Here is a 23,832-nt window from a genome sequence, read left to right as displayed (position 1 = left end):
AAGCTATCTCTCTTCAGATAACTCCACTGAATTGAAGTTGCCCAATAAAACCTGATGAATATAAAGGCCAGAACTGACACCCAAAGAACTTGAACGTGGGTAAACAATAACCCAATAGTAGCTGTCTCTTTCAATAGCCTTTTTAAAAATTTCGTTTTGTTCTCTTTCAGAGTTCTTCTCTATTTTTTGAACAAAAGTTTTAATGTGGAAACTTACAGATATGTATGTAGGGAAAGCAGATTTCCCATAACCTAGCTCCAGTAATTATTAACAGTTTGTTCATCTTTTTTTGTTTGGTTGGTTTGTGTGTGTGTGTGTGTGTGTGTGTGTGTTTCACACACCCCAACGAGGGATAAATCCTGAAACCCCTGCAGTGGAAGCACAGAGACTTTTTTTTTAAGCATTTAAAGAATATGACCCAGCAGTACCTCGCTTTATTTATTCGTTTATTTGGCTGTGCTGGGTTGTAGTTGGTGGCCCATGGGTTCTTTGTTGCCACACACAGGATCTTCCTTGTGGCATGTGGGATCTAGTTCCCTGACTAGGGATGAAACCTGGGCCCCCTGGGAGCGTGGAGTCTTAGCCACTGGACTGGACCACCAGGGAAGTCCCACACTTTGCCAATCTTGTTCCATTCCACATCATATTTTTCCCAATTTTTATTATGAAAATTATTATTATTATTGTTATTTTTGGGCATGCCACACAACTTGTAGGATTTTAGTTCCTCAACCAGGGATTGAACCTGGGCCACAGCAGTGAAGGTGCAGTCCTAGTCACTGGAGTGAAAGGGGATTCCCTGAAAATTATTTTTTAAAAGTCTGAAGAACAGTACAATGATCACCTATAAACCTACCATCTATACTCAACAACTGTCAACATTTTTTACCAAATTTGCTTTATTGATTTAATCATGTGAAATATTTGAATCTGTTCCCATGCATCACGACACTTCACTTTAAATAGTTCATTATGTACCTCTTAGAACAGCATTTCTCTTGGATAGCCATAATTCCATTACCACACTTAAGAAAATTAACAATACCTCCTAATATTAGCTAATATTCATGTCTGAATTTCCTCCGTTGTCTCCAAAATGTCTTACATAGCTATAAAAAAACAAACCAGAATCCAAACAAGATCCACACGTTATATTTGATTATTATTGTCTTTTGAATTTATCCTCTCTTTCATCCCGCTCTGTTCTATTAAATTTTCATTTTGATGAGAACAGGCTAGTTGTCTTGTTGAATGTGTTGGATTCTGGATTTGCTGATTATCTCCATGATGTGTTTAACTTTTTCCTTGGTCCCTTGTAAATTTCCTGTAAATTGCAAGTTGGGTCTGAAGGTTTAATTCGATTAAGATTAAACACTTGAGAAGAATACTTAATAGATGATGCTATGTACTTACTGCATCTCATCAAGGACTATGTCAGAGTTGTACTATTAGTGATACAAGGTTTGATCACTTGGATAAAGTGGTGACCTATCTGATCTTTCCATTTAAAACTTTTGGTTCCTTTCTTTTCTTTTTTTTGGCAAATAATCATGTGGTGATATTTGTCACCAGGTTTGTTCCCTTTTCCCTAACACATTTTCCCTTAAAGCTTTGATGATTGATGACACTTGCTTAAGTCAATTATTTCATTTTGGGTTGGAGAATGAATGATTTTCTAATTTTTAAATTTCTCTACATTCATTATATGGAATTCTAGAAAAAAAGTTTTCCCTTGTGGACTAAAGATGAACTACAGTTCTTCCTAAAAGAAAAAGTTCTTCTTTCATTTTAATTACCAATTTTCAGAGTAAAGAGTTGGTGTAAAAGTGACCTCCAAGGTGGCAAGTTAGCTTTTTTCCCTATTTGTATTACTATAGACTAGGGGTTTGTCCCAGTAGTCTCTTCTCACACATCCCATTTTCCTGTCTGGTTTATCCATGACGATTGCCAAGTCTCTCCACACTTAAACGTCTGGGCTTTCGAACCAGCCCGCTAGGGGTCACTAGTTTCCTCCCTGCCCCCATGCTGCCGCTCTATCATGCTCTTCGCCATTTGCTACCGGTTGTTCTCTCGCTGGTGCCAACGCTGTCCACGGAGCCGCTCTAGGCTGTTGGGAGGCCGTCCGCATTGCGTGGGGAAGATTTGGACGACACAGTCGCCTCGCCGGTCCCCGGGGCAGCTAGCGCTTCCAGGGTCGGAGGGTGCGCGGGGTTGAAAGCGGGCCGCTCCGCCCCGTCCCCCTCCCAGACCAGCAGAGGCAGCAGCCAGAGCAGCCGCAGCCTGCGCCCTCTCCCGCCCGCCCTCCACCCGCCCCGGGGTCTCTTTCCCCCTTCCTCCTCCTTCTCCTCCTCCTCCACCCCCTCCCCTTCCTCCTCCGCCCATCCGCGGGGCCCCCCTCGCCTTCCCGCCCACCCCTATTGTTCCGCCCCGGCCTCCCGCACTTCCCCTTCCCGCCCGCTCCCCTTTGTCCCTCAGTCGCCTTGCGCCTGCAGGTAAGCTTCAAATTTTTCCCTCCGCCCGCGGCTATGGCTCTGTTTCTACTCTTGCCATCTTTCTTAGCGGGCTCCGGTGCTCGTCACGAGCCCCGGCCTCGCGTAGTCCCGCGTGAGCGCCCGCCCCCTCCCTCTGCCTGGCCGGCCGCTCACGGGAGGCCCTGGCTCCGATGAGGCCTAGTAGGCCTCGCGCAAGGCCTCCTCCCCTTCCAATCGCCTTTTCCCGGTGGCGGCTGCGCAGGAGTCAAGGAGGGCGCGCGCGCGGTGGGGGGGGGCGGCGGTGGATTTGTTGGTTGAGGGGGGTGGGGGAGGCGATGGCCGGCTTGCTGGCCGGGCGGGTGAGCGCGGCTCCCCGCGGGGGTCAGGCGCTGGCGCAGCCACTCGAGGAGGCGCTACTAGTCTGGCCCCTCCCCCTGGATCGCAGCGCCCCCCCCCGACCGAACCGTTTATTTTTTCCTTTTTTTCTAGTGGAGGGATGGGGGGGTACATTTTTTGAGTGGAAAATGCTTGGATGGCCAAGGGGAGGGGGGCTGTGGAGTTAAAGAAAGGGTAGACGGGCTCCCAGTTACCGAGTTATTCAGGACGTTTTCTCGGGGTAACGAATTTTGAAATTACAAAATGCCTGCCGCTATAGACCCAGACCGAGCTATTTATAGGAGAAGGGGTAATGGATGCAGGATTAACAGCTGGATTCCTGGGGTTGGGTACACTTACATTCTCCTAGTCAGGAGAGAAACATGACAGGGATTTCTTGAGTGGTTTGGTGTTGGAAATGCACCTTTGTGGCATACCTCAAGAAATGGCTTCAAATAGGTTTCCAATTTTCTTGCCTTTTCGAATTTGCTTTTGTCATGGCATTTGTAAAGTGCTTCTTATTCTGTGAGTGAGGATAAGGGATTAAACTGCCAAATTTTTTCCATGTCTTACTAAAGTCGTCCTTACAGACCCAACTATTTTCTCCCTACCCCCAGTACAGTTGTTTTTCCTTGAGTGAAAAGTGTTGAATTCTGGGATTTTTTTCAGCAATTATATTCTGAAAATGGGGGAATGAGGTTCTTTGGGGATGCAAAGCCCTTCTTTTAAGTAATCACATACTTGAGGTAGCCGTGGGGCAGCTTGCTATATACAGGATGGTCTGGCAGCCACTTAACACTTTTAGGATGTTTAGGATACAGCTTTGTGTTACAGCAAAGTTGAAAAGGTGGCTGGTTTTGTGAAGGAGGAAGACTGGCTGTAGGAGAGATCATTGATGTTGTTTTGAAGAGGTGGCTACTAAAAATGTCACTGGAGAAATTTCACCACTTTGGGGAGGTCCTTTTCAAAACTAACACTGTTAGGTCCTAAGGAAGCATTGTAGGCTGATGTATATTCAAAAGCATTCTTTATCCGTTAAAGCAGAAACGTTAGTAACATTGCTTTAGTGCTTACGTGGGGAAAGGGCCTCAGTAGGAAAGTCTCATTACTGCTGTTGCTTAAAACAACCACACAATAAATTTTTAGAGATACCAGCTATCATTTTGATTGTTTCCTTTGGAAGAAAATTTAAGATTAAATAATTTGAATAAAGACTTGAGTAGTAACAGGTTAATGCGGAAACAGGTAAATTCAGATCTTGAGTGACTATCAAGTTTGGTTGGGAAAAGACGACTCAGGCTGCACTTAATGTATTGAGTCATTTCCCAAAGGGGAATGTGGAACCCAGCTTGCATAGAAGGCATTTCAGATAATGCCTTTTTCAGTGAGGTTGTTGATTTAAATCTTTTAAAAATTATTTGGTGACGTGTATTCACATTCAGAATTTTAAGGTGAAAATACATCTTAATTTTTTTAACCTAAAAATTGCTGCCAATAAAAACATTTACATGTGTCCTTTGTAGCTTTCAACCTGAATGGCTTCATAATAGGGAAGCCAAAGTCATAGCCCTCAGTGTATAGTTAGCTTGAGGTTTGCCCTCATGATTTCCAGGTGTTTCTGTATTCTTTGGAAGCTTATTCTGCTAAAGGACAACTGGTGCAGGTTCAGCAGTTCCCCTTAGAACCATTGCCAATTGAAGGAATCTTTCACATCCTGAGAGACAGCGGAAACCCTATCATTAATGAGAGTAGACTGGAAAGTTGCTTTATATACTTTGTAACAGAATCTGAGCTGTTAATGCAGTGTGCTGGATGTATACAAGCCTGCCGACTGATACACTGTCATTTAAGGAAGAGAGTCAGCTAGAAAACATTGATAATGACTAAAGTAACATTGGGAAATATTTCTATTGTTTCCTACTCTGAGTTTGGTCATGTTTGCATTTCAGTTTTTGGCTTTCACCCCCACCAGTGACCAAAGACTTGACCACTCAAAGTCCAGCTCCTCAGAACACTGCTCGACATGGACACCGGAGTGATTGAAGGTGGATTAAATGTCACTCTCACCATCCGGCTACTTATGCATGGAAAGGTATGCAACAGCTTGGGAAATTGGGTCATAGTAACTGCTAGAGGAGGGGCCAGGAAGAGAGGGCATGGATCTTGGAGCTCATCAGATTAGCTCTGTGGGAAGTCTGGCTTTAGCACTCCTCCTCTGGTGGACTAGATGAGACTGTAGTGGGAAAATGGACAGACTTTACTAGGAAGCTCCACTGAGCACGAAAGGCTTAACCAGAGGCTAGAGCCAAAACTATCTGGATGATAAGATTTTTCTCATGGATGTTGTTATAGCTTGTGATAGGTAGATTTCCACTGCCCAAACAATTTTGGGTAACTTTAAGGTGAACTGGTATTTGATATTTTTAAAAATGATTTATATTAAAGACAGCACTTTATTACTCCACTATTTCTTGACAATTCTTTGATAGCTTCCCTTATGTTTTGAGCAAAGAAAATAATAAGCCTTTCCATTCCCCTTCCCAGTGAATCCTAGTTTTTCCATTGCTTTGGATTGTTTTAAAAATTACTTTTTGTGATAACCAATGCTTCAAGTTTCCTTGTATTTGACACTAGTATTCTCCATTGTAGGAAGTTGGCAGTATCATCGGAAAGGTAAGGCATTAGTTGAACTCTTAATCACTATTTAGTCAGCCTGGGTTTAAATAATAATTGGAACTCATTTTTGACTTTCCCTCTTTCAGAAAGGAGAATCAGTTAAGAAGATGCGCGAGGAGGTGAGTTATTGAGGATGGAGGGATAGGGACTGTTAACTTGGAAAGTTAGACACTTCTAAAACAAAAGCAAAGTTTCTGTTTAATGAGAGATTGGTAGGGAGAAGTTGTTTTTTTTTTTTTTTTTTTTTAATATTTTGGGTGCACTGTGGGAACATGGGATCTTAGTTCCCCAACCTGGGCAGTGGAAGCATGGAGTCTTAACCACTGAACCACCAGGGAAGTGTCCCAGAAAAGGGAAGATCTTAATAGGAGAAGCTGGTATTTTTCTGGCTTGGGTTATTTGTATGACAAATAGTATGCTGGGAAATGTTTTAGGAAGTCTGCGTTCAAGACTTAAAGCAGCTTCTGTAGTTTGTTGGAGGATAAATATGGAGCTGTATTTTAAATGATGTTGATGATGCCTTTTATCAGGATCATGTACATAGGCAGCTTCTTGCCCGTCTTGTTTAAGAGGGATTATTTATATATTTGTATGTGTGTCTGTGCTTAGGTTTTTTTGTCTATTAACCTTTTGGCTCTGTTTCTATCCAGAGTGGTGCACGTATAAACATCTCAGAAGGGAATTGTCCTGAAAGGATTATCACTTTGGCTGGACCCACTAATGCCATCTTCAAAGCCTTTGCTATGATCATTGATAAACTGGAAGAGGTTTGTTGTTCCCTGCCCCTCATTCTTTATTTTTTATTGCTTCTTGATAGCTTAGTGATTTCCAAGAGCTTTTAAAATTGAAGAACAGACTAGGTCATAAAGCTCTGTAAATGGGTTCTTTACTCCCATTCAGCATGCCCAAAATTGGACCATTTATAGTTAAAAAGTCACTTCAGTTGGTTAGAAAAATACCATTGGCCATAGAAGAACATGAGTTTGAACTATGCTGGTCTGCTTGTACTTTGATTGTTTCAATAAATAATGTATTACAGTAGTATAAAATATGTACTGTGGAATTACAGTCAGCGATTGGTTGACTCTGTGAATGTGGAACTATGGATAAGTTATACTTGGACTTTTGACTGGGGTGAGGGGTCAGCACCCCTAACTTCCAGCTATAGTTAGAGTGCTCACTTTGGCAGCACATGTGCTACAATTGGAATGATACAGAAGAGATTGATGTGGCCCCTGTGCAAGGATAGTACACAAATTTGTGAAGCATTCCATATTTTCCCAATTATGAGTCATTGGGGGTTTATACATACAGTGTAAGGAATATAGTCAGTAATACTGTAATAACTTTGTTTGGTAACAAACGGTTACTAGACTTACTTTGATCATTTTTTTAATGAATTTAAATGTCAAACAATACTTGTACACCTGAAACCATAGTGTACATTGACTGTGCTTGAATTTAAAAACAAGAACAAAAAAACCCCAAATAGTTTGTTATTAGGGACTCTAAAAAATGTGAAAAAACAGCATCTTTTACTTCTTTACCAACAATTTGAAGGTATGCCACCATTGTGTTCATAATTATGTCCCCTGACTCTTAGTTGAGTGAACTAAATTAATATGGATTTGTTAGGAGCCCTGCTAAATACTAATATACTCTATAAATACAGGTAGGCAGTTACACATTTAAAAAAAAGCCTGGTAACTGTCAGAGCTATACTTGGAGGGGAGGGAATAGTTATCAGAAGCAAAATGTCAATAGTGGGGATTTTTTTTCTGTTTATTAAACTTTCTCAACCTTACAGTGCTGAACCATCATTGCCCTTGGTTCATCCAGTTTTCAGCCTCCCAGCTTCTGTAGTAATGCTGCTAATAATGCAATTGATACTGCAGGCAGAGGAGGGCTTCTGGGCTGTTGCTAATGCCTTAATGGTGCCTGAAATCTTACTCTTGCCAAGATCAGAAATGTTATCTTTCTGACCTGTAAGACCTTGCTAATCCAGAGCTTGTAGCTTTAAAAAAATTCAGAAAATCTATTCATACTTTAACAAATAAGAAACATGGTCTTGACTTAAGGGGCTTATGTCGGAGAAATTCCCAGGTCTATCTAAATACATACTATATACATAGAGATTAAGCTAAATCCTCAGAAGGATAAATTTAATTAGTTTATAGACAAGATGCAGCATATTGTTATGGGAGAGATTATGGGCTTTGAAGCCAATACAGTCTTTTAGTTTAAAATCTACAACTTTTCAGTTGTGATTGGGGTAAGTACTCAGCTTCAATTTCATACCAAGAAAAAAGGATAAATAAAAGTACACTATTTTTAATCTCTACCTAGTTTAAGAGGACAAAATTGGTCACTTGAATTTGGGTTGCATTGTCTCATCTTTTCTCTTCATGTTTAATGTTGACTTCACCAGTATTGTTTTATTTTGCTGAGAAAACTTATTTTACTTAACAAAATAAGTTTTCTCTCTACTAAGAACACTGCTTCTGGCATGAAGGAACATATATTAAGGCTAAATCTGAGGATATTTGTAGGCCATTTTATTTTTTTAGTAATAAGTTGTTATTGTTTGGGGCAGGGGCAATGTTTAAATGTTGTTGGAGATCATGACATAATATGTCCCTTATAAGGTTGTTTTATGCCAGTTAGGGGATCCCAGGGATCTGTTTAAACTTGTATATTCTTGTGGTGTTTTGACTAATTTCTTTTTGTAGGACATCAGCAGCTCTATGACCAATAGCACAGCTGCCAGTAGACCCCCAGTCACCCTGAGGCTGGTGGTCCCTGCTAGTCAGTGTGGCTCTCTCATTGGGAAAGGTGGTTGCAAGATCAAGGAAATACGAGAGGTTGGTTAATTTGTGCTCTTTCTCTTTTTGAAGTGTAAATTCTAAATGAGCTTCCTCTACTAGCTTTTATTATCTAGGAAAAGTTAGCATTTATTGAGATGAAGATTTTTATTAAAGTAATAGTCCTAGAAGACTATAATTTGGTTGATATGCATATTTTTCTTAGATTTCATATATTTCAACAACAGTAAATCAGAAAAGTTAGCCAGAATTTCCAGCTATTGCGTGGGACCTGTTGGTGACTTTTCCATGAGGCTACATGATCCTTTTTTATGTCTAAAGAACTTACAATTTGATATGTAATAATATCAAGTGTTTTTCTTGGCCAAATTCTTAAATAGCTTGGAAGAAATGAAGGTATATTGGGATATAGTTGTAATTCTCCCTTCAAAATTATGAAAGTTAATGGTGAATTATGGGAGCTTTTATTTATATCTGGGAGTTACCGAATTGGATGTTGGGATGAAATTTGAACAGCTCCTATTCGAATTGGACTTATCTGGGAGCCTATTGTACGTACTATGTGAGCAGGGATTTTTATTTTGCTCATTGATATATTCCAAGTACCTGGGATGGTGCTTGGCACATAGAATGGGCTTAATATAAACATTTGCTGAATAAAAGGTGGGTGATATTTATGAATATTTTGTTTGATGACCCACAGAGCTATCATTAAATGAGAGGAAACTGTGTAGAAGGACCTTTCTCTTAAGAGCAGGTTAAATTTAGGCTGTTATTCAGGCTTATTCTCAGCTTTCAGAGGCTAATTTATTTATAACTGTGATTAAACAATCTTATCTGGAATAAGGAAAGAGAGGGGAGGGAGGATTAAAAGGGTTAGATAGGAGATGGGATAAATGTTTACTGAGTTTTAGACTCTAAAATTTCTGCAGGGAGATGTAAATGGTATGAATGATCTGTTTCTCTGATTTTTAAAATTTCTTTTTACCCCAAAGAGTACAGGGGCTCAGGTCCAAGTGGCAGGGGATATGCTCCCCAACTCAACTGAGCGGGCCATCACTATTGCTGGCATTCCGCAATCCATCATTGAGTGTGTGAAACAGATCTGCGTGGTTATGTTGGAGGTAAGCCCTCAGGCTCATGCTGAGAATGGGGGGGAGGGTGATTTAGGGAGACAGACTGATTTATATTTAGTAAGACTAGAATTAGGTGAGGCTGTTAGAAGCCTCACATGGGGGTGGGGAAGAGGTTCCCTGAGTTCATCTTTTCCTTCTCCCAGCTTTGACTTTTCTTATAGTCCAAGCAAAAATAGAAACTTAAGCAGCAGTGATCATTTGGTTTATAGCAATTTTAGCAGGGTTGGTAGGGGGGAGATTTGCTACTTGGAATTTGAGGACAAAAGATGTATCTGGGGTCTTGAGAAGCTAAGTTAAATTGCCTTTCAGGTTACAGTATTTTGGCTACATGCAACTTTGATATGTTTAAATTAATTTCTATGTTATAAGGCAGGATTATTCAAAATGATCTACAATAACAAAAAATATCCATAGTAGTGTTTCTGAATGACTTACGAGGTCCTGGTGGATGCTATTCAGTTAACAAAAAGAATAATAAAATTAAGGAGAATTAAACCTTTCTAGAATTGTCATAGGGAATTGGTCCTATATTGGTGAGAAAGGAAAGTAGAACTTTTAGGTAGAGTTTAGGAAACTATTGACTGAATCATTGAGCTATTAATGGAAAGTCCTGAATTACCCTAGATAAAAAGTTTGGGAGCTTTATTTCCTATTTGATTTTATTTCCTATTCAGGTCAAAATGTAGTTACAAAGGTACATGGGTACATCTAGAGGTTTTGGTTTTTTGTGTTAATTAGCACAATTTGAACACATGGAAATAATGCCTAAATTATTACAGGGGAATCTGCCTTGATGAGAATTAGTGTGAACTGTATAGTCCACGGACCATCTTACTGTTTTAGAGGCAAATAACTGCTGATGATTTGAGATTAGATCTAGCCAGAGACAAAGTTGATAGGTGAAGGGGTGGAAATAATAAAGTTTTTAATTTAACTGACCTGTGTGAGCTTAAGCCACACAGCTGAAGCAGCTTTGAAACCTTATCTCTTTTTGTTTTTTTCCCCTCTGACTCTCTCCCAGTCCCCCCCGAAGGGCGTGACCATCCCGTACCGGCCCAAGCCGTCCAGTTCTCCGGTCATCTTTGCAGGTGGTCAGGTAAGAAGTTTTTTATTGCTGGGCTAAGGTGAACAAGATTGTATTTGAAATGTCAACTTTGCCAGCAGCACACCAGGCCACTCTGCATGCTTGCTGAAATCTGTACTCTGGCCATAGTTTGACCTGCTTTCAGTTTTATTTTTTGTACTGAAGAAAGCTATGAATGCCACCTTATTATTAGCAGGCATTGGGAGTTTTGTAGGCACTCGGAAGAGGTAATCTACTTAGTAATTTAAGGTGGGTTGGGTTAGAAGAAAAGATAAAATTGCTTTGATGTCACTGCTCTCCCTACCCCCACCCCATCCATGTTTTTTCATGTGTGGGGTGTTCTTTAGAGGTCCAAATAAAACATAATAAGGAGTTGGACCTCTGAAATAGATTCTTGGATGGTGGTCTCAAATTGGGGGCTCCTGAAATTGAGTGTCCTACAAACTTCCCCTTTTCCCCACCTCACCTCCCCTATTCCTACCCCTTCACTCCCAAATTCCAGTGTGTTGTCCCTGGGCTCTTAACCTCAAACACTGGTTTGAACCCACATGGCATAACTGAAATCAGCTGGGGTAAGGGTTCAGTGTCTAGGAGCGGGAAGAGCATGTTGGGCTGTGACCTTTGGTGTTAGAGTAAGAACACCAAAGCACCCCTTGGCCTCTCCTCCTTCACCAACCTAAACTCTGGATCCTTGGTACATGGTTTATTCTGAAGTTAGAGTTTTATGACAAAAGGCACTGATTAGCACCATGTTAGTTTTATGCTTTTTGGTTAGCGTTTGAGGCATAGGTCAGTTTTAAAATAATTGGGATTCAGGCTGAAATAGTGACCTTCATTTTGGTAGCTGCCTAAACAAGTACAAGTGTCCCTTTTCCTACGTGGGGCTGACCTGTTAACAAACGCAGATAACTCACCTATTTCCATCTTGTATTTAAACTGGGGGAGCTCTTAGAGTCCATCTCATTCCCATTCTATTGAATTGTCATAAAACTGAACAAGTTTTGGGGAACTTAGTTTGTCTTGTAATTCTGGAAGCTTTCATAGGAAGTTAATCATATCACAGTTTTGTACTTTTTAATACTAGCATTGTACAAACTGGTTTGGTCAAAGTGTGCTTCATGAGTCTGGGTAGTTAGGCGGATAAACAAAGGCCCAGAGTTAGAGTAGCAGGTTTAGCTTCAGGTGTTTTCCCTTCTCCCCTGGAACTACAAGTTCCTACTTTTCTGGATTCTTCCAGGTCACTTGGGATTATCTAGAGTCCATACCGCACAGCAGCAGTCCTCTCTGTTTACAATTCTACCTTCATTTCCCTTTCCTTCCTTCGCCTTCCCACTTCCCCCTTCTTACCTCTTTGCTTTCCTTCCCTCCCTCCCCTTTATTCAGTTGACCACTCTAAAAGCTTGCAGCTTCTTCTTCCATGAGTGGCCCTGTCTTGGATTATTCCCATGGGCCTTTTTAAATGGACCAGTTTATGCATTGTCCACAGGTGAACCTGTGTATTTTGTTCCTTTGTGACAAAGTGGGCTCTATAGGGGTGCAGTTTAATCCCACATTGACCAGGAGCTGGCATCAGCTCTGTTGCCCCACTCCTTCATTCTTACTGAAAATAGTCCAATTGTGCAGTGTGAAATCTGCCACTATAGGTAACTTTTTTTTTTAATTCACTGATTGCAGCTCGTTTCAAATTGTGTTGTGAGCTCCTTTTTAAAGGAAAAGAAAAAATTAAACAACTTTTTTTGTGTGAATTTCATGCTGGTGACAAGGTGCCGGATTGACAGCCCTGGAGACTGAAATCCTCTATTTATCCACAGGACAGGTACAGCACAGGCAGCGACAGTGCGAGCTTTCCCCACACCACCCCGTCCATGTGCCTCAACCCTGACCTGGAGGGACCACCTCTAGAGGTGAGAGGGGATGTTCAGTCTCCAAGGCTCACTCAATCCTTCCGCCTCAGCCGAGACTGCCAACACGCGGGGGGCCAGTGGCGCTGGTGATTTTTGTGCTGTGGACACCACCTGTCCACGGGGACCTGGACTGACCCCCCCCACCTCATTTCACACAGGCTGCGTAGCCCACCAGATGGTAACACCAACTCTTTTTTTTTTTTTTTCCCTTTTTTTTTTCCTTTTTTTGTTCAACCCCTTTTCCCTGTCTCCTATTCCTCCTACCCCATTTTCACCTTCCCACCCCCACCTGGGTACACTTCTGGGGGTACTGGCCACTGTGATGTGAGAAGCTTCACATCCTGTTAACCAGCTGCTCCTTTCTTCCCTTCCTGATTCTCCTTGCCCCCCACCCCATTGCCCTGAAGACCCAGCTCCCTTTTTGGGAGGTTATGGTGTGGGGGGAGGAGGGCGTAGTGGGAGCTGCAAGTGCCTTTTATGGAGGGGAGGTGGGAGAAAGCAGGACCTAGAACATAAGATTTTTTCTTTTTTTTTTTTCTATATGTATTCCTATGGTCAGCTCCCTAGTGCTAGGGACCCAACTAGCTTCCAGTGCACTTAAGATCATTAGGCAGATGTAGAGAAAAGTCAGATAGGAAAAGGGAAGTGTTTTGTTTTAACATGCCGTGTGGGTCTGTGCAGATATAAAACATGTCACCATGATTGGTAGAAGGGTTGGGGTGGTTGAGGAAAAAAAATCATTTTCCTCCTAGGCCATCTTGTACAAAGGGAGAAAGAAGGGGGCTCAGGCAATCAAGGCATTGTTTAATCCTATCTCCCACATTTTCGTTAAGAAACAAATGTGTTATTTTGTCTTTGATTGCAGGGAACATGGCTCCCTTTATAGGCATCCTGAAATAAGCCATCATATTTAGGGTATAAAGAAGGCCAACTCGGGTCTGACTGTATTTGTGAGATACCGTCTACTGCTCAACCCCTGGCCTCCCCATTCTCTGGTTCAACTCTGGCTTCCTGGCTAGTTGAAATGTCTCCCCCTACCCCCCCACCCCCCAACTGGGTGGCTGTCCGTGATTGGTTTTTAATAGGAACTGTTTTCCTCCTTTTGTAGGCCTATACCATTCAAGGACAGTATGCCATTCCACAGCCAGATGTAAGTTTTGTTTTCACTTGTTTTGAAAAGCTCCCTCTCCCTTCCAAAATTGTCTCAGTCCTTTCTCCATGTAGGCAGAAGTGAGCTGGGTCTCAAACATTTGCAGTCTTGTTTCCCTCACAAGGTGAAGTCTGTATTTTGGCCCTTAAATAATCTTTAATCAGGAAAAAGTAGCACCTTGTTTTGAAATTTAATCCCTGGAAATTATAATAGATTATTCTACTTTCTCCCGTGTTACAGATTACTCTGAAAGAGAAATGTTCCACTGTTTACCGTCATTGGTTATCCCAGGGCACAATGTAAATTCACAGTGGACTGTGCATCTTTGCATGAAGTCCTTTCTATGGAGGGAGGGTGAGGGAGTGGGAGGTTGGGTTCGCTTTTGTGTACTCAGTCTGAGGTGGTAATGTAAAAAGCTTCTGGAGGGGTGGGAAAGGGACTTATTTACACAGGGAGGGTTAGGAAGTGAAATATTTGGATTCAACTCAGTGAAATTCCTTGTCACTGAAAACTCCAATTTAAAAAGTGCTGGTATTTAGACTTTTAAGGGCATTTCCTTCTGCACTTACTCTCTGCCCTTACTAACCTTTTCAGGTGCTGAGCTTTAGATTTGAAAAGTTGGAGTTTGGCTTTTGGTTAGTGGTAGGCCCCCGGAGGAGAAGTAGACTTGAAGAGAGATGGTTTTACAACAGCCAGGACAGTTTATATAGATGAAGAAAAATAGCTATAGAAATCATAGGGTCAGGGTTGCTAAACCCAGTTTGGTTTCGCCTTAATCTCTCCTCCTTGCAGTCTCCCTGTCCCCTCATTTCCTTCCCTCCTCCCAGTACTGACGGAACCCTGCATGGTGTGTTTTTCCCTAGCACCACTGCACAGTTTGTTTACCTAGCCTGTCTGTGCTTGTCCCTGGGGCAACTGTTGCAATGGCTGCAAACACCTTCATTAAATAGCCCACAAGGGGGTGGTTGTCAGGCGGTGCTGCTGCATTTCACACACCCCAAACGCATATATTCTCTTTGTACTGATACTCTTATTTCTAACCCTCACCTTCTTGTGCCCATCCCCAGGATTGTGATACCAGCCCCATTCCTTAGCCTCTGTCATAGTTTGAGTAGTAGCCAACTTTGAGGATCAGGAGCTCTACATTTTCCAATTTGAATGTGCTTGAGCTTTGGCTGTGTTACTCTTTTAATGTCAACCTCTTCTGTTTCCTTCCTGCAGTTGACCAAGCTGCACCAGTTGGCAATGCAACAGTCTCATTTTCCCATGACGCATGGCAACACCGGATTCAGTGGTATGGATACCTCAGTGTTGATTTTTGTAAGGTGTAGTACAAGACAGAGGCCAGCCCCAAGGTCTCCATTTGACATCTGTTTAAAACAAACTTCATTACCCAGCGTCCTGCTGGCTTAAACTTGGCTGTTTTCTATGGCTAAACCGAAGGAGGTAATATGTTTGTTAACTTGGTTTTCATTTGGGGTGAGTTATTCTAAAAGAGAAAAAAGAAAGGCCCTTGGAAGGTTTGGGGTGAGATCTGGGGATGCTTGTCAGGCAAAGGGTAGGCTGATATTTCTTCTAACCCGTCCTTATCGCTGCCCCTTTGATCTGATTGGCACCCCCTTTCTCTCCACCAGCTATTCATAGATCTGGGTAGAAACAATCCATTTGTGTAGTGTGTTTTTGTTTTGTTTTGTTTTTTTGGGCTTTTCTATATAAGGAATAACTTGTCCGATAGGGTTAGGATGAGACCACCAAACTCATTTTCACTTGTATCTTAACAGGCATTGAATCCAGCTCTCCAGAGGTGAAAGGCTATTGGGGTAATGATTAAAAAAAAAATCTGTAGTATTCTACTGTTATATTAATAAACTGGTGGGAGTCTTGTTTCACTGCCCATGACATACCAGCAGAACATGCACATGGCAAAAAGGAGCTGAGAGAGCAAAGCGGGGGTGGGCCTGGTGCCCCTGAGGGTCCCTTGATGGATCTGGCCTACCCCCTTCTAAAAATGTTGTTTCAGCAGCCACAGCTGAGAGCAGGACTAGACTTAGAAGTTAGCCAGCTGGCCTTGTCTAGTCCAGGTGTCATATAGATGGGTATGGGTGTTTGCTGATAGGATTTTTTTTTTTTTTTTCTTCTTTTTCTTTGGAAAGCAAAAACCAGAACAAATTATTGAGCAAAAGGACAGGGAGTAGTTTGGAGAAATGAAATTCCCACACCTCACTGCCATTTCTTTCTCACTGACCTTTAAGTGTAGGTTAGGGTAAGGGTGTTGGGATTGGTTAATCTGGTATAGGTATATTTAAAGCAACTCTGCATGTGTGCCAAAAGTCCATGTTACCCAGTAATAGGCATGGTAGTGGTGCTGGTGATAGCATCAGGTGAGATAAAATTGGGATACAACAATAGGAAATCCAACCAGAAAAGGGGAGAAGTGCAGAAGTACTTGGTTAGATTTCGGTCCTGAGAATTGAGGATACCACATCCCCTTGCCCCGTGCTTCCACCCCCTTAGACCCTAATAGCCTGGGCTTTGCAGGAAATGGCATGAAATCAGCCTCTTTTGTTGGTACAGAGGAACCTTTCCAGCATTATTTCTACACCCCTCTCCCCCTCTTTCCTCTTTGGAGGCTTCCAAGTTAGAGATGAATCCCAACAGCCAATGCTGGGTTTCCAGTTCATTTTCCTTCTGTTAGGTTAATGTGCAAACCAGCGGGAGTTGTATGCTGTGCCTTGAACTTCTTTGCTGTCTTCTGTCTTTTAGCAGGTTTGGATGCATCTGCTCAGACTACTTCTCATGAACTCACCATTCCAAACGATGTAAGTAAAAACAGAGGTTGGGCTACTCTTAACACCTTGGGGAAGAAAATGGAGTTACAGGCACTAAAATTCTTAAAACTGTAAAATCTCAAATAAAAACTGATGGAGATTGATGAAATTATTGTGTGAGTTATCTTGAGCCAGAGGAAACTTTTTGTCTCAAATAGAAATTCCCATTTGCTTTTGCATCTTGTAGAATCTGCATATGTAATCCCTAATGGAGTGGTCATTAGATGTTATCTGTGCTGTCCAACATGGTAGTCACTAAGCACATGTAGCTGTTTGAATTGAGAATAATAAAATGATAAACTCAAGTTTGTCAATCTCACTGGCCACATCAATGTTCAGTAATGACATTATTAGTGTCTACGGTATTGGAGAGTGCAAATGTTGACCAATGGTTTACTTTTTTCCTAGGCAAAAGCGTTAGAAATTAGCCAGAATCCTTGTCACTATAGTACAGTAATAATCATGGCAGGATGAGTTAAGGCATCTTTATTGCCAAAAACAGAATAGGTTTATCATCATCTTTGCACTGCTTTGTCTTTGGAATTGGTACTCTGAAAGAAATGAGCTAATGGTCCTAGGAGTCACTCAGTTCAGAGTTGAATGCCATGTTTGTGGGCCTGAGGTATAGAAGCCTGAGGGGTGGGGTGGAATGCTGGGACCTAGCCATGCAACTCTTAATTTGGTATGCCTTGTTTTTCTTCCTTAAGTTGATTGGCTGCATAATCGGGCGTCAAGGCGCCAAAATCAATGAGATCCGTCAGATGTCTGGGGCGCAGATCAAAATTGCGAACCCAGTGGAAGGATCTACTGATAGGCAGGTTACCATCACTGGATCTGCTGCCAGCATTAGCCTGGCTCAATATCTAATCAATGTCAGGTAAGGGTTCCCTATCTTTTGTGTTATTGGTGCCAACACAAGTAATGTGTGTGTTGGGAAAAGTTACACTGTAATATTAAGTATGGGATTCTCTGGGGGATGGAAATGGGAAGGGTAGAGATTGCAAAAGAAAAAGTATCTAGCTCTACTTCTCATCCTTTAGTATAGGGGGGGAAAGTAACCAGACTGTAATGAGTTTGCATGGGGTTGGGGAAAGGGAAGTGGATTGTTTGCATTTGACTTTTTGTTGGTTTGGGGAATGGAAGGTATGGAGCATGTCTTCACTTTGTAGGACTGCTCTGGCTGGAGCACCCATACTGACTTAAAACCAAATGTAGGTCTCATTGTAGGTGTCATACAGACTAATACTTCACTGAGTTTAGGCTCCCAAGCACCCTTAATTGAAATAAAGATAATGACAGCAAGATAGTTTCTTCGAAGCAGTCATTACTGTTTATTCTGAACACATCCATTTGTGCCATTGTGTTCCATTGTTTAGAGCTTGTGTGAAAGGAGAGGTACAGGTATTGGAAGTTTCTAGAAATGCTTAGTATTTTCTTTACCCCCCACCATCTCATCTCATCCCTTATTGACCTGCTGAGGTTTTACTTTTCTTATCCAAAGGTAGCTAATGTTAACACACACAGTTGCAGCAGCACTGTTACAGTTAATGGGCATCTTGCAGGGCATTTTGTATTTCTTGCTTTCTCAGCACATGTGCTTAAGTCATGTTCTTAATTGCTTACTAACATCTTAAAGCAGCCCATTCCGTAAGGGACTTAGTTTTCCCTTTTATGTAGACTTTTACCTAAGTTGTTTATCTCTGTCACAATTAGTTGGTCTCTGTTGTATAGACAGATTTTATGGGTTCCTAAATGTGTAGTGCAAGGGAAAGGAATTCATAAGTATGGTATGGGGTCTATTTTTTGCCATGCTTACGCTGACCATATATTTATTCCATGGTCTTTTATCCCCTGTAAGAATTTATCAGTTTCCCAGTAGTGGTTCCATCTGTTATCATATCTCTTTATGCCTTGAGGTATTTTCTTGTCTTTGTGTAGAAAAGATTCCTATACCTAGATCTGCTTTCTATCGTCTTGCTGTTTGCAAGGGTTTGTTTCCCTGTTTCTGACTGTGGTGCTGTATTGTTAAGAGGCAAGAATTACGTTCTTGCAAGCTGGACGCGTCTGCTTGAGTAGATGTGCACTGAATATTGTCAGATAGTGTTTCCATGTAACCTGCTTGCCTGACCCCTCTACTGGGTTGATGGCTAAGTCTTAAGGAAGCAAAACTTGGGTCCGCCTTCATTTCTTGATTTAGTCACTCTTTTCAGGACCATCCTTTTTACATGAAACTGCCCAAGCTGTGGATTTGGGTCAAAACTTTAAAAAAAACCTTGATTTATTAACAATCAAGGGCTGTGCATGCACGCAGCTAACTCATATTGGCCCAATTTGAACACAGAAAGAAGACTGATTTTATTATGAATACTAGGCAAGAAAGATGTCTCTGTTTTTAGTAATAGACTTTGAGAGTTTCTGCTGATTGTGGCAGCTTTTATGGATTTTAACTGTCCTTGGATTTAGGTAGACAAAATGGGGGTCTTGAGGAGCCTCCCTGCCTTGGAAGAGTTAGTCTTATGCCATAGGATGTCCAACAGACTTCAGCACATACCTGCAGTTCTGGCATAGGCCCATGGAGGCATTGGGAGCTACAGGTCATCACTATTACTTAGAGCTCATTTTAGAAGTAGAAGTGATGTTTTTAGTTCATTAAACTGAATTTTTCAGCAGTGCATGAAGTTTCTCTTCTCTAGTTTTGTAAAGTCTGTGTAAGAAGCATGGTCAGTTAAACAAAAGAACCTTCTTTTCTCCTCACCCATCACCAGAAATAAGGCTTATCTATGCTTCTGTTTTCAGCAATTTTCATTGAAAATGCTACAGAGTTTGAAATGAGTGACCTACTTTGGGCTCTTGTCCCTTTCTATCCTGATATATTAGTTAGTTGACTGGCAATGGAAACAAATTTTGATATTAATTACAGGGGAAAAAAAAACAATTTGAAAAATTCTCGGGGTTAGTGTCCCAAAGCTTCACAAGGGCTTGGTGGATGAAACATTTATTTGTTTGGGAATTGATGAGTATTCTTTCATTTTCTGCTTGAAATCTTTTTCTGCCTTTTGGGTTGCATCAGTATGTCAGGTACATGAAAGTGTGTGATGTCTTTTCTCAGTCCGTCAGCCTTTTCTTCACGTAGAAGTTCTCGATAGCATTGGAATGGAATTTGGCAAAGTATGCATTTTTAGAGGGTGGGACACAGAATAAAAGCTTGTCACAAGCTGATAGAAGTTTTCTTAGTTGGCAACAGAGGCACTTACTGATAAGCGGATTTTGTCCTGTACTTTGCCCTTTTGTGGTCTTCCCTTCCACCCACCCTTTTTTTTTTGTTCCTTTTTTTCCTCTGTTACAGTTTAGAAAACGCTAAACCCTCCTCCCAGGCAGCCTCCGTCACGATCCCCGATCACCTCAGCATCAACCTCTCTCAACCCTCCACCCCTTCTTCTTCTTCTTCCTCCTCCACCACCACCCCCTCGCTCGCCACAGCGGGGACCTCCGACGCACCCTCCAGCCTCCCCAACCCTCTTCCGACCGCCCCTTGTGTCTCCAGTCTGCTTGGCATGAAACCCATCCCTCTCCTGGCTCTAAATGTTGTGTCTGCTGCTAAGGGTACCGGGGCTTCAGCTACCACCACCACCACCTCTGCTGTGCCATGTGTAACTAACAAACTGAAAGGCGAGAAACAGAGATTCTCTCCCTACTGATGGCATATGTCTTGGGGCACCCCCTCAAGTATTTCATGGTTTTTTTTCCCCTTTGTTAATATTGGTGAGAACCAAACAATTGTGAGCTTGTGACCGTTTCCTTTTTACTGTTTCGGGGGGATGACAGGGTGGGGGTAGGGGCTATGGGAAACTGTGTTTAGGTTTAGGCCATTTCTGCTGAGTGCCTGTTTCAGAGTCTGACTTGTTGAATTCTTTATCTAGAGCCACAGTTCTTGCTCTTCTTTCTCATTCTGTTACTTTTTGTAGCTTTATTCTGCCTTGCAATATAACAATGTGTTAGGCTCTGTGTTAATGAATAAAAAATTCTCAGTTAACTTTTTTTTTCTTTTAATTATTTCATGGTTAAGTTATCAGCTGTCCTCCTTGGCCAGATTTGTGTTTCTAGTTGTAATAAAGTTGCCACAGTAAGAACCTTAGTTGACTGCTGTGTAGGAAAGAAGTTTTTTCTTTACCCAGAATGGGGAGGCAAGTTGGGAAAAGTCTAATAAAGTTTGCCAGCTTCTGTCTGCATTCCTCTGAACTAGTATTACTTAAATCTCAAACAACCAACCAGTGACATTGCCTCAAATTTGGCAAGATCCTGCCTGTTTATCCTAAATCAACTCTGATTACTCAAACAGGACCCTTTACCCTTTTATCCCCACCAACCTGTCTGTACCAACCCTGTCATAACTTAGAGGATTAAAGACCTGTAAGATCAACTTTAACTCATTGATCCACTTAAGATTGTTCTAAATTGTCCAAAGCCTTATTCTTTTTTGTATCCCAAGATCACAGTTCTCTCTCCATAAGAGTAGAGATGCCCTGAGTAAAATGGTGGAAGGCCTCTGATAGTCTCCACTTAGCCTGAGTGTATATTGCCAGAGTAATGAAAGTACAGTGCTCTTAGGGCTTAGGAGAACCAGTGTGGAGACTTTTTTTTCCTGGTGACCTTTTCCCACATCCCCCTTCGGCTTACGTTGTTTAAAAAACCTAATTATATTGTAGTATATTAACTACAGTATATTGTTGCCCTTAAGATTGGGGCTGTAAATAAAGTCTGCATGAAGGACTAGTGGGGTGTTTCATTGTCCAGATGGGGGTTTTGTTGGTTGGTAGATGATGCTTTATCATGTGGTGCAGTGCCCCTTAGTAAGCTTTTTTAATAGCTTGCTGATACCATCTCTCCCCAGAAACCTTTTTTTTTTTTTTTTTTAAATTTTTTACCTAGTTCTTTACCTAATGAGTACTCCCTGAAGGATTGCTGGGAAGAAAGTCAGAGGTTTTTTTTCCCCTAAGTGCTTGCTGACTAAAATCCAGAGGTCCTTGGTGTTCAATTTTTTGTAGCAGCCTACAGCTCCCCCATGTGGTCTTTCTTTTCTAGAGTCCTTAATATATTTTAGTTGGGTTTTCCCTTTTCTTTGTTCTCTTTCCCTGCCACCCCCAATTCCTGCCCATACTGGGTGTAAATTCTGGACAATTCTTTTTGAGTTCTTTTTGGTGTCAGAGTGCCACCACCTTCTTGTGTGAACTTACTAATTTTTTTAAATCCTAGATCTGTTTGCAGCAGCTCCTTTCCTGAACCTTCAGTTCCTACTTAAGTCTTTGATTAATGGTCTGTTTTTTATGTTGCCCTAGATCATCCCATTTTGAGGTTGGCAAGAATCTGTCCCCTATTAACTGTTCTCCTTTATACTGAGGTCAAAATACCATTTCTGACTTGAAACTATATGCAGTTTGTAATTGAAGGAGCTCTGTGTTTCCTGGCTTTCCTCCTGGCCAGTTTTTCAATTTGCATTATTCTGGAAGAGATTCAAATGGGGAAGTATTCATGTTCTCTTGACAAGGAATGCCATTACATTTAAAATCTTTACGAAATAAAGTTACAAAATGCGGGGCTTCCCTGGTAGTCCATTGGTTCAGATTCCACACTTCCTTTGCAGGGGGCATGGAGAGGTTCCACATGCCCCAAGGTGAGGGTGTGCTGTGCTTATTAGGTGCTTAGTTGCTCAGTTGTGTCCGTGGGCCATAGCCCGCCAGGCTCCTCTGTCCATGGGGATTCTCCAGGGACGAATACTGGAGAGGTTTGCCATCCTTTCCTCCAGGGGATCTTCCCAACCCAGGAATTGAACCCTGGTCTCCTGCATTACAGGCAGATTCCTTAAACTGTCTGAGCCACCGGGGAAGCCCTGAAGTGTGCTGCCCGCCCACAAAAAAAGTAAAAATGAGACTGGGTCTTAGACATTTAGCTCTGTTCAAAATGGGAGCCAGGTCTTGCTGCCTACCTAGTATCAGAGAAGCAAGCTGATCACTGAACACCTAAAAGACCTTTCCTTCAAAGCCCCAAGCTGGATTCCAGGACTTCGAATGATCTATTTGAAACAGGCATTGTTGCCAGAAATATTTGAATGGAGAGTTTGGCCTAATAAGACCACAAATTGGGGAGCCCTTAGAGCAAGCCTAGGGAGTTGGTGAAAATGGTTTTGATTTCCACTCCAAGTCTTGAAAACTAGACCTAACAATTGTAGGTTGAGTATAATTCTTAATCCAAACTTACTATATTTGCTCCCTCTTTAACATGGCTTAGTTATAAAACACTAGTATCTCTTAATAGTAATAGTCTTTACATTGATAGAGAAACCCAGGACTGTTCTGTGAGCTTAGAAGAAGCCAAAATAAAGCTGGGCAGTAAAGTTTCTGTGTATTGTGAGCCCCCTAAGAGGGGGCTTTTGTGTGTGTGGTCTGTTTTTGAGAGAATGCTTAATGTATCCCACAGAGATACTACGAAGAGCATAGTTTGAGATAGAACTATGGTTCTGAGGTTAATTTGCCCTAGGAAGCTTGGATTGCAGGGCTTATATAGGACCATGGTACTGGTTAACTCGAAATCTTAAAATCAATGTCTCCCTTGATACGGAAACAGATTTATGTACTCCTTCACATCTTATCAACCAGACTAAGTTTTGGAGGTGAGGTACTGCCGGGCACTCAGGAAACTAACTTCGAGTTTTTTTTTGTGTGTGTGTTACAGGCTTTCCTCGGAGACGGGTGGCATGGGGAGCAGCTAGAACAATGCAGATTCATCCATAATCCTTTCTGCTGTTCACCACCACCCATGATCCATCTGTGTAGTTTCTGAACAGTCAGCGATTCCAGGTTTTAAATAGTTTGTAAATTTTCAGTTTCTACACACTTTTATCATCCACTCGTGATTTTTTAATTAAAGCGTTTTAATTCCTTTCTCTGTTCAGCTGTTAATGCTGAGATCCATATTTAGTTTTATAAGCTTCTCCCTGTTTTTTTTTTTTTTTTTTTTGGCTCATGAATTTTTTTTTGTTTGTCATGGAAATGTAAGAGTGGAATATTAATACATTTCAGTTTAGTTCTGTAATGTCAGGAATTTTTCAAAAAAATTAAAAGATGGACTGGAGCTTTTTCTTTGTGAATAGAAACTGGATGCCACAGTGATTTCATGTGGGTTTTATTCTGGTGTCTTGCTGTTATTTTTGCACCTTTTATCCCTCAAAAGGGTAAGGACCCTGCTTGGGTTTTTAAGCGTTTATTCCAGTGCAGATGTTTTCTTCTGTTTTACCACTCCCATCTTTTTCTGGAGCCCTTGAGCCTGCATTGCAGAGTGATCTTAATAATAGCTATAGCAAGCTGGCTGTGCCCTTGGTCCAAGAGAATG

The 23,832-nt window shown here is 41.7% G+C and overlaps 1 protein-coding gene and 1 non-coding gene across 38 annotated transcripts; both read left to right on the top strand.

Moving 5' to 3' along the window:
- Window positions 1-2,242: 2,242 nt before the first annotated feature.
- On the top strand, window positions 2,243-23,612 carry PCBP2 (poly(rC) binding protein 2). 37 transcript variants are annotated; one of them, XM_010804879.4, is made up of 15 exons: window positions 2,243-2,492; window positions 4,796-4,938; window positions 5,496-5,519; window positions 5,609-5,641; window positions 6,173-6,289; window positions 8,252-8,383; window positions 9,340-9,468; window positions 10,502-10,576; window positions 12,376-12,468; window positions 13,577-13,618; window positions 14,840-14,912; window positions 15,400-15,438; window positions 16,385-16,437; window positions 17,154-17,323; window positions 23,176-23,612. In XM_010804879.4, exons 2-15 carry the CDS (start codon window positions 4,870-4,872, stop codon window positions 23,210-23,212), a joined length of 1,086 nt encoding a protein of 361 aa, XP_010803181.1. In that variant the 5' UTR covers window positions 2,243-2,492; window positions 4,796-4,869; the 3' UTR covers window positions 23,213-23,612.
- LOC112446842 (U6 spliceosomal RNA) lies at window positions 6,696-6,802 on the top strand. Its single transcript, XR_003034933.1, has one exon. It is a non-coding gene; the product is annotated as a U6 spliceosomal RNA (small nuclear RNA).
- Window positions 23,613-23,832: the final 220 nt, after the last annotated feature.

The sequence above is a fragment of the Bos taurus genome, chromosome 5 (assembly GCF_002263795.3).
Source record: "Bos taurus isolate L1 Dominette 01449 registration number 42190680 breed Hereford chromosome 5, ARS-UCD2.0, whole genome shotgun sequence".
NCBI lineage: Eukaryota > Metazoa > Chordata > Mammalia > Artiodactyla > Bovidae > Bos > Bos taurus.
Note: the sequence above shows the minus strand (reverse complement) of the source record. Positions and strands in the feature narration are given on the sequence as shown.

Excerpts from the sequence above, each read along its gene's own strand:
- PCBP2 (XM_010804860.4), top strand. The coding sequence starts at position 4,870 with ATGGACACCGGAGTGATTGAAGGTGGATTAAATGTCACTCTCACCATC. Across the intron at positions 6,290-8,251 it reads TCATTGATAAACTGGAAGAG|GACATCAGCAGCTCTATGAC; the intron begins GTTTGTTGTTCC and ends TTCTTTTTGTAG. Across the intron at positions 16,438-17,153 it reads AACTCACCATTCCAAACGAT|TTGATTGGCTGCATAATCGG; the intron begins GTAAGTAAAAAC and ends TTCTTCCTTAAG.